This window comes from Benincasa hispida, chromosome 6 (genome assembly GCF_027475165.1).
Source record: "Benincasa hispida cultivar pf3 chromosome 6, pf3_genome.v1.1, whole genome shotgun sequence".
NCBI lineage: Eukaryota > Viridiplantae > Streptophyta > Magnoliopsida > Cucurbitales > Cucurbitaceae > Benincasa > Benincasa hispida.
The window spans coordinates 9,056,005-9,067,215 of record NC_143483.1 but is presented as its reverse complement, the minus strand read 5'-3'; the positions used below and the strand labels follow the sequence as shown (position 1 = coordinate 9,067,215).

The 11,211-nt window shown below is 27.7% G+C and overlaps 1 protein-coding gene across 1 annotated transcript; it reads right to left on the bottom strand.

The window, feature by feature from the left end:
- Positions 1 to 7,889: 7,889 nt before the first annotated feature.
- On the bottom strand, positions 7,890 to 8,573 carry LOC120080178 (mini zinc finger protein 2-like). The gene has a single exon (XM_039034750.2). It carries the CDS (start codon positions 8,425 to 8,427, stop codon positions 8,137 to 8,139), a length of 291 nt encoding a protein of 96 aa, XP_038890678.1. The 5' UTR covers positions 8,428 to 8,573; the 3' UTR covers positions 7,890 to 8,136.
- Between the last annotated feature and the right edge of the window lie 2,638 nt (positions 8,574 to 11,211).

The following is an 11,211-nucleotide window of genomic DNA, read 5'->3' as shown; positions in this document are numbered from 1 at the left end:
GTCAACATAATTTAATAATGACAAAAATAAATAGTTTTTAAAAGTTTAGAGACTAAAATGAAGGATTTGAAAATTTAGAGACCAAAATAAAACGATTGAAAATTCAGGGACTAACGAACAAACGAGAGGATTTAATCGAGATAATATTGGAGGATTGGTTTGTATTAAGTTTGGGTGTTTTACAGGTTGGAAAAACAAGTTTGGTATGGGTAGAACATGTAGAAAATATTACACATTACTATTGGTGTAAAGAAAAGGGCATTGAAAAGAAGCAGAAGGCCTCATGAGAATTGTTGCCCATTTAATAGCTTTACAACTTTGACAAAAACTAAAACAAAAAAAGGTTGGAGATTTCTCACATTTTCCAACTCACTATTAATTCTTCCACTTTCTTTTTCAATGAGCTAGCTGTTGCTCCAATGGACACCACAAAATTATATAAAGTTCACAAACTAGGTTATATTCAAACAATCTTAATTTCTTATGATCTAAAGTCAATTTATTTTATTATCATTGTTTTTGTTTTAAATAAAGGTACAAGAATTTGAATCTTTGACTTTAAAAAAATTAGTGCAATGTCAATTATCTTACCGAAGTATACTCACTTCAAAATGATAAAATGAATCAACGTTCAACAATATGAATATTTTTCTTAGTTTGAATTTCAATGTCGTGTATTCTTTTTTAGTAAGTTCGATTATGTATCATTTCTCTAATGTTTTATTGACTTCTTCACATGTAGTTTAATTTATGGCTTTGTAGTTAATATTTTTGTGGCACTCTAACTTCAGAAAACATTTGTCAAAGTGAGTATATAACTCAACCGTATTTGACATATATTACCTTCCATTAAATCGATATAGTTTTTTCCCATTGCACTGAAACATAATTTTTTATTAAAAAAGAAAGAAAACTATTTGGGAGGCGTTTGGCCTCCAACTTGCCTTGGATGGAATGGGCTATTATAACATACTCAATGTTTGGGTCTCATACTATAATAGTTGAAGCTTCCAATTATTATAACTAACCTGAAGTACAATGTTTTGTAACCTCCATCTCTTCTCATTTGTAATCTAACCTAAAATAAGCTACATTCCAAACATAGATTATAATAACCAATTAAGTATCCTAAAAAACCCTAAAGTTTCTATCATATAGTAAATAAATCATATATATAAGATGATGTGTGTCATAAAGTTTATTGATAACAATATATACATAAACTTTATTATGTTATATGAGGAAAAAAGGGGTTAATTTGCATATGAAAGTTAGTTTGAAAAAGACCAAGTCATGTGGGTTATCTTAGACAAGTCATTGTAAGGACATCTCATGAATCTCATTAAGTGCTGCATGTGGATTATATATATTAAAGACAAAAACCCAATTTGTGGATTAGGAAGGATTGAACATATAATGCCAAGTGACAACACACACATATGATCATATAGCCTATATGTAAAAAGATATGACTCATATTAACTTTACATGTGTTTGTACCTCATTTAAACTTTAAGAATATAATGAAAGATATAACTAGAACTATTTAAGAAGCTATATACTAGCTCAACATGAAAATTAAAAAAAAAAAAAAAAAATCAAGAATATGATCATTTTACCAGCTACTAGCTAGGACTTTTAGACTCTTCTTCCCCACCAATTTCTTAACATTCAAAGTTAAAATTGGTTGGAAGAGGGAATGATATGTTTAAAACTTAACAAACAATGAGAAACATCCTTTAATTTTGCATTGGAAAAAGATGCAAAAGCTAAGGATTAGGTATATATGTAGTAAATGTTAATTGCATCTACCTTGTGAATACCAAAGTTGGCATAATTTATGAAAGAACAAAAATAAAAGAAGCAAGTGTGAAAAAGATATATATTTTATGTATATTTTTGTTTGTAAAATAATAAAATAAGACCCAAAATTATTGTAGTTGAATTTCTACACAATTTAAGTGTAGTAATATATATTTTGTCAAAGTTTGACATGAATTACCTACTCTATATTATTAACTATATTATGTATACTTTTGGTTGTATTGTTATTAACTATATTATGTATACTTTTGGTTGTATTGTTTGCTTGAATGTCTCGTTGAGAGGGAGACAATGATAACTAATATCCTCTCATTTACGACTTCTATAATTATTATTAAAAGATATATATATATATATATATATATATTTGTCTCCCTCGAATCATGCATAGAAGTCATATGATAACGATAAAGAAATTAATTATAGGATGTGACACTAAATATTGCAAAGAGAGAAAGAATATTTATATGAAAAAAAAAAAAAAAACGAAAATGATCGTTAGAGAGTTTCATCCTTGTTTTTGCAAAATTATAAGATTAAATTGGTGAAATATTTTACTTTAAACATGGTCAAACTACATTAATATTATTCTACTCACTCAAGGATATTAATTAAGGTAGTTGGTTATATATGTATTAAGTTCAAATCCTAATAATTTTTGTAATGAAATAATGTAAACACATACAAACATTATATTAATATATGAATTAATCTAATATGTTTATATGTTTATTGAACTTGTAATTTTGGTACAAGTGTCAGAAAGCAACATTTTAACCTTCAATTCAAAATTGTTTGAAATTGTCCATGGAATCATAACTGTCGTTATTAAACTATAATGGAAAGTTGATTGGGACAAAATGAGTAATGTAATGTTATTTCATGTGATTATTTTAAATGATATAATTATTTTACAAGTAAACAAAAAATAACTCATACACCATAGATTACTCTTTTTTATAAATTTGACATCAACACCAATTATATCATAAAAGAGTCTATAAAATATGGAAAAAAAAATCCACAACAATATATATTACTAATTGAATATAATATCAATAATAAACATTTCAACTTTTTTTAAATAATGTAGAAAATTTATTTACTAGTTTAATTTAGTTTTGACATTGATATTTTCGTAAAATTAAGACCTTGACATTTCGACATCAATATTTAAAAAGATTAATTTAATCATTCTAATAAATTTATGAAGTCATCATTAATTAGTTTTTAAAAACGCTTTTAAGCGATAGTCAACAAAATGAAGAGATGGAATAGATGAAAATATTATTTATGAAGTAATTAATGTTGGAGAAACCAAGTATAAACCAAGGAAAAAAAGTAGTAAACAAAATATAGGAAAAAATGGATATTTGGCAGTAAGTATGAAGATGTGAAATGGTTGGGTTGAGGCTTTTTGCAATTAGTAGAGAGACAATAATGAAAGAACAAGATATAGCAATGCCCTAATTGTAGGAAATTTAGAGGTATATATGCTATGATGAAAAAGGGGGAATCTTTGCAATTTGCACTACTGGGCTTTAAAAGGAAGATCAAATCTGCAAAATTTACATTGCACCAAAATTTACCAATTTAATTTTCTTATGCCCATATCAATCAACACCCAATTTCCTTATTTGAAGTTGGCATTTTCAATTAAATTTGACCCCTGCTTCATACCATCATTATACACTTGTTTCAAATTAAAAAGATTTTGTGGTTATGAAAATAGGAGATCACAATTAAATGTCACCGTCAAGACTAACTTTAGCTTAATTACTGTGGACATGTCCTAGAAGTTGGTAATTTTATATCATCTAGAATACATCTTAATTAATTGTACTAAAATTGTTGAATTTGAGATGAAAAAAAAAATCATATTCTTTCGCAAGATGTCTTGAAAATCAAAATTCAAATTCGAGAGCTTATATTTAGTGGACAATGACATGCCGTTATAGAGATATAGTCATCTTATGATCATGCACGCCTATGAAATAGTATATGGTCCCAAGAACTTTATCATTGTAAGTGTTTAATTATTCTATGTATTTGAAAATAAGAGGAATAGAGAAATCTGTGGTATATAATATTTTTACTTAGAATCATTGTTCCCAATCAATCTTGTACTTAGTTACAAATAAAACTTTGGGTTAGGAAAAGGGATAGACCACAGTTTTCTCCATCTAATATGAGCACTTTATGATTAAAGCGAACATTATTATCATACTATTCCAGAGGTATACCTCAATGATATTGACATTTTTTCTCTACTAACTTTGAATTATTTACAACGATCGATTGATTGTGCCTTTTCTTTAGGTTGTTACGTAGATATGCAACCTTGTGAATTCACTAATAAGAAGATCTGAACGAATTTGATTAGCTTAACCTAATTTTTAAGTTTAATGAATAAATATAGTGTCTAGGAATTGAATTGGTGCCTACACTATTAAGAAAAGTAATGGGTGTCATGTACACCAAAACTATCCTAACAAATGTTTAATTGAATGGTGCAATTATATTTTCAAGAGGAAAGTAGAACAAAATTGTCTCTGTTGCTATATTCATGATCATTAGGGTTTGAGCACCTTCTTAAACTTTTATAAACAAATATATTTTTTGCTTATTCGTTTCTTTCGTATTATGGCACAAAAGAAGAGAGTTTTGAGAAAAATTTCAATGACTTTTTTTGGGACAATAGAAGGGGCAGGGGATCGAACTTCTGACCGTTAGATTTGGTCTTTGAAATGACTTTTTAAATACTGGTTTTTTTAATAAATATATTATGTTTTTTACTTAATTAAAAAAGATAAAACAATTCTAGTTTTATTATTATTATTATTAACCTTTTTCTGGCCAACCATTGTCAATATTTTACAAGTGAAACGAATTATTGCATAGGCTGAGTCACAGAGAACCTAAACTCCATTGGGCCGAGTGAAATCTATTCTTCCTTATGTCAATTCATTCATCTAATCAACTTTTTAAAAAATTAACATCCCAATCTATATATTATATTATTAAATATGGGCTCACAACCTAACTTTGAGTATTGAGTTACTTTTTCATTTTATTTACTTATCATTTTTAAAATCTATGAAGAACTTGACCTTTTAAATGGGTCATCTAATTTGTTACCATATAAAATTAAATCAAAATATGAATTAGTATAATAAAAAACCCAAGAAATTAAACTACTAAAATTCTATATATATATATATATATATATAGAAAGAGAGAGACAAAACCCACTCTTCACATCCAAAAAGATTATGTTATTGGTTCTATAAATCCATAAAAAGAATGATGTAAAAATTAATTAATTATCTCAAAAAAGAAAGGATTGTATGACGATTTTGATCGTAGAGAGTACTTGATAAAAGTTAGAGATGGATAAAACTATTCTAAAGTAAAAACTTACACTTTTGGAAAAAAAAGACATAATAGCTAAGAATTTGATTACAATTCGTTGTACTTTATTATCGTAGTTTCGCGCTAACTAGAACTTAAGTCATTAGATTATAATTTGATTTTTTTTCTTTTTTTTTTTTTTTTATAGATTTCAAGTTTAAGCTAGTCTTTCATGTGATTTGGATAACCATTTGATTTGAGTTATATTTTAAATCCTGACCATGAGTTTCTCTTCAAACTAGCAAAGATTATATTGTCATATTGGAATATCAATATTAAGTGAGTTGCTAGATTTGACCCTTTTGTTGATTATGAATGTGCATGATATAACATATTATTCTTTGCACATGAAGAAATGGACTAGTTACCAATAAATAACACAATAACACCAACATTTAGAATGTCATTAATTACACTTCATTTCTTCTCATGCCACATGCTTGCAAAATCTATTTTTATAACTAAAAAAGATTATTCAACTTCATGTTTATCTCATATGTCATCTTTACTATTTTTAACGTGAGACATCCAGATTTACATAGTAATGAAAAGTTGTTATTAAATAAAGATGAAGATCTATACTTATCACTAAAGTAATCTTCATACACGTTATTATCAATTATATCTTTGGAAATCTATCGCGACTCAAAGTTATATTGATATGTTAGGCATATTTTGGACCAATAATGCAAAGTTTGAGCAAATTAAAAGCAACACACAAAGTGGTGAACAAAGAAATTGGGGGTTGTAGTTTAAAATCTAAGTGATTGAAAGTATATGGATGTAGCAAACCTAACTAGCCAAGGCCAATTCCATGCAAAATTCTTCATATCAAATATCTTGTAAAGGGTGGTGAGATATTTGCCTTTGGAATTGACATCTACCCTCTCAACCTCACTGAAATACAAAGTATACCTGAAGGTTTGTTCCTCATAAGGTACTCTCCAAAAACCTCAAAGCCTAACTTTCAATCACTTTCACTTGTAAACACTTCACATGGGGAAATTGGTTAACCATATGCTCTCATATCTTCACTACTGTTTGTGGTTTTTTTTTTTTTTTTTTTTTTTTTTTTTTTTTTTTTTTTTTTTTAACAAGATACGATTGATTGAGAAATCAGGGGTATAATAGGATATTTCAACTAGGATGACACATCATTTCATATTTTTGCGCATGAATCTCAATCATAAATTAAAAAAAAAAAATTGCTTGGTCGTTAAATCACAACTAAACTGAAACGCTTTAGCTGAAGTTTCAATATAATTTTGAATGTATACCAAATTTGTATTGCTTATTTTTTTTTCTCATTGATTTAATGTAACGTCCCAGACTCAGGATTTAGATAAGGATCAAGAATCCATATTTGGTACCTGTTGGCCCTAATATTAATTCCCCTGCATTCCTTGAAATCTGGCAACTTCATCATTGCTTGTCTTAAACTATTTCTAAGAGTGAAGACTATCCACACAAACCAACATGGGTTCTTTCAATATGTTTTCCTCATTCACATGTTTCCTAGGAAATTTTATAGCAGGTGACCTTTAATGCACATAGCTTTTTGGTTCCTATAATTTGAGCCACCGAAAAGGAAAATGTATCTTGTTGGTATTTAGGTAATAACATTCAATTTTTTAAGTCTTTCTTAACCATATTTTCATATCCTCAAATTCTCTCTATTCTTCAAACATGGATCTTAGTTCATTTATGTACCCTATAGAATTTGGGTGTTACATTCAACCATTTTCAATACTTCAATTCTTTATTGTACATTTTTCCAAATAATCACATTGACCCATTTAGCAAAACTTATTTTTTTCTTTTTCCATAAAATCTAGCTACAATGTTTCTTTCTAGCATTCTCTTTAATGTCTAAAAATCTGGTCTTTAGCTAATCAATATCATCAACCAACTAAAAAAGATGGCAACTACTTCCCTTCAATAGTGGGTTGTGTGTTAGTTTAAGCTTTAATCAACTTTTAAGTACATTGTTAAAGAAACTTTCCACTATAACAACCAACATGATTGGATGTGTGGGCCTTCCAAATTGAATACTAAGTAATATTACCAAACAAATTATTTCCATAAACAGAGGGATATAATTCTAACTCTATGAAAAAAGGTCATTTCCTTATATAAAAACCTCTGTATTATTTGCAAATAGACCACATTTCTAGGGCTACAAATCCAAATTAAAAAACCACAAAACCTTTCTTTCCAATTCTTACAAATTATCTTTTTTAAGTAAACTAGTTTTTACGATGAGGGTTACAATAATTCAAATTACCTTGTCAGAATTTTTTTTTTTCACGAATTATTTGAACGATTATTTACCTCTAGGGTGGTCACTAATTTTAAAATCTCTAAAAAAAGGAGAAAAAAAACAAGAAATTGCTGAAAACAAGAAATTGCTAACCCTTTTTCATTCAAGAGTTTTGTGAATTTGATCAGATTTGTACAATATTTTTGGATATATTTTGAATGTCATAGCATTATAGTATCAATAATTAGTTGAATTATATTGAATTTTGCCAGAGATTATAAGTACTGAAAGCTAAAAGATCACCATCACAATAAAGATTTTTGGTCTATTTCTTCCAATCTCCAAAAGATAATTTGATTCACTCAAATCAAATACATATAATTCAAAAGAGATATAATGGAAAAAATTTACATAATTTCAAAGTTTTGGCCTTTTCATTAAGGACCCAATTACACAAAACACATAATTTCAGTTCAAGTCAAGTTCATCCCAACACAAGAAATTTTTTGAAAAATAATAATTCAAGCAACACAACAACAAAGCTGAAGAATCTCAAGTACTCTCAAACCCCATGTAGAGAAATTTTTTTGTTTATTAAGCACCCCCCAAAAAAAATCCTCACCATACACACTGAAGTTATTTTAAGTTCCATTTGAGGGTGATGAAGAGCAATCACGAACTATCTCGGTACCAACTTGTCTTCTATGGAAGTTCCGGTGGCAACCGCAGGCGGCGCAAGTCAGTGCAGCAGTCGTCCCTTCGTCGCCACTTGCCATGAATTCTCGACACCCGTCAACGGCATAACCTCCGACCCCGGCGGCGTGGTTCTTTTGACACTCCCCATATCTTATACTCCTTACTGTGAAAGAGGAAGCCGCAGTCTCCCTTGAGGGTTCTTCTGATCTTCTAAGAACAACTTGACGCTTTCTCATTTTCTTTCAATTACCAAAGAAAAAAAATTATAAAAAAAGGTTTTTTTTTTTTTTTTTTTTTTTTTTTTGGTAATTAGCTAGGTATTTCTTCTAAAAAAGAAAAAAAAGCTTCGAATTTTGGTAATGGGTTCTAATGTACAAATTGAAAGGTTTCTTTGGCTGAAGCCCTAACCCTTAAAACACTTGTTTAAATAGAGTGAAAAAGTTCAATTGGAAAAATAGCTTTTATGACGTGTCATTTTTCTCATTTGTTAATTATGTATATATCATATAAATAATTAAATGAGATAAATTAAAACTATTCTTTTCTTTATCAATCATAACCATTGGTGTAATGGGAAAAAAGGGATACTTGATTTGGTCAAGAACAGCTGCTCTTGATAGTGAGGAGACATGTTTTTTATTTCAAATCTTCTCATATTTGGATATATATATATATATATATCTTTTTGTTCTTTCTTTTATAAAATTTAATAATTAATTAAGAAGGAATTATAAAAATGAAATGTAGTAATTATGTGATGGATTAAAGAGGAAAACCATGGAATATGATGGGGGGTGTGACCTACTAGTTGGAAATGGGGTGATTTACAACTCACCATAAGGCAAAAATAAAAAAGAAAAGCAATAATTCAGATGTAAATAAGGCAAAATTTAAAGATGTTAAAGAAATTTTTTTGTTTTCATGTAGCTGCTTGATTGGTTTAATATAGAATTGAACAGCTATGTAATAAGTTGGCTTTTGAGCCTAATTTGTACTGTGGCCCCTAAATGACTGTAAAAGGGTGGCTAGTTTTTGTGGGGGCTCTTACTGCCGAAAATATAATATATGCTCCAATTTTCCCCTAATTTGCATATTAGTAATGCTTCATATTATCTGACGGATTCAAAGGAAGTAATTGTTGTGACGGTGACTATGACGAAGTACAAATTGAAAAATTTGATGCAACGGAAGATGGCAGGGATCGAGTGGAAAGAGAAGCCGACAACGGAATTATTTAGGAAACAATGTTATTTATCTTGATATGTTTAGATAGTAGAGTTGTTATCGATATACTGTCTCATCTATTGAAATTTGTCGAGGAGAAATAAAATTAAAAAAAAAAAAAAAAAAACTTTGCATATTATCAATTTTGCATTTGTTACTCAATTCAAAATTTAAGTTGGGGTCACTTAGGAGTTTGAAAATATGTAATGTTTTTATTGGATTATAATGTACTCAATCTTTTATCAATACTTTAATAGATGTAATATTATATTGGATTAAATTTTGGATGAGCTTTGTATGATCGGAAGAACCAATCCAATAGGTAATTATAAATGTAGCACATGTGTAGTCATAAATATGCCATAACATATATATTGATTTTTGGATTTGGAAAACTAGCATTCTCCATTTAACCATGTACTTCAACTTAAAATATTAAAGGTTAAATTACATAAAATATCTTCAAATTTTGTATTTTGGGTAAAAAAAATACCCTTAAATTTTTTTGAAAAAAGTTATAAAATATAATTATCATTAGTTTTGGATGCAAATTTTTATTTCATGAATTTCCTTAAACTTTCAAAAAGTTTCAAAAATACTCTTACTATTAATATATGAATACGATCCATTAATACTCATTTGAAATTTCTCCTTTGAACATTTAAATGTTGTAGTAATACTCTTAGTTTTGCTAAAATTAAAATAAAAATTAAAATTAAAAAATTAAAAATACTCCTATTATTAATATAATGATCAATTTGTTTGAAACTATTAGTATAATGATCAATTTGTTTGAAGTGTTATTGAGTTCGAAAAGGGTATTTATGAACTTCTTATTATATATAGATATCCTCTTTTTTCGTATCAATACTCTCATTTGTTCAATTCTTATACCAATTTTTTCGTGACAAAATATAAATCATAACTTCTTATCCTAAACTATAAATAGCCGAATACAAAAAGAATGTATTTAGATATTAACACACAACTACTAACCTATAATCTTGTCAAAATATATAAGTCCTAAGGTCCCATGAGTACTTCCATTATTATTATTTTTTTTTAGTATAATCTATATACCTTAATAAAATGGGTCAATTTTTTTAATTAATAAGATAAACAAAAGGTTAAACAATTAACAAGAACGAGATTTAAAGTGGATGAAAAAAAAAACAGTTAAGAAAATAGAGAAGTGATAGATGATAGATTTGAAATAGGGGAGAGAAAAAAAAAATGAAAGAGGTGATGAAGTGTAGATTAACGGTAAGAACATTTTTAACTTTTTTTTTTCTTTTACAGAGTACTAATGCAACTTTTAAAAGTTTATATTTATACCACGAGGCATTAACGGCTTCTATTCATATATTAACACTAAAGGTATTTGTGAATTTTTCTTCAAGATTAAGAATATTTTTGAAACTTTTGAAAATTCAATGATATTTTTGAAATAAAACACTAACAGTTTCCATCTCAAACTAACGATAAGGGTATTTATGAACTCTTTTTGAAAGTTTGAAAGATATTTTTGAAACTTTTGAAAATTGAAGTATATTTTTACACAAAGTATAAAATTCAAAGGTATTTTTTATAATTTAGCGAATATTAAATCATCATTTCATTAAAATTATATTTTTAACTGTAAAAATATATGATGGGCCCTCGACATATATTTATTAAGTCTAGTATAAAAAATATTTACTTATGATATATTGCTTTCCTTCATCCTCAATATAGGCTAAATTCTCATTTTTGTCCTTAAAATTTATGTAATTTGTTCCATATGGTTTCTCTATTCC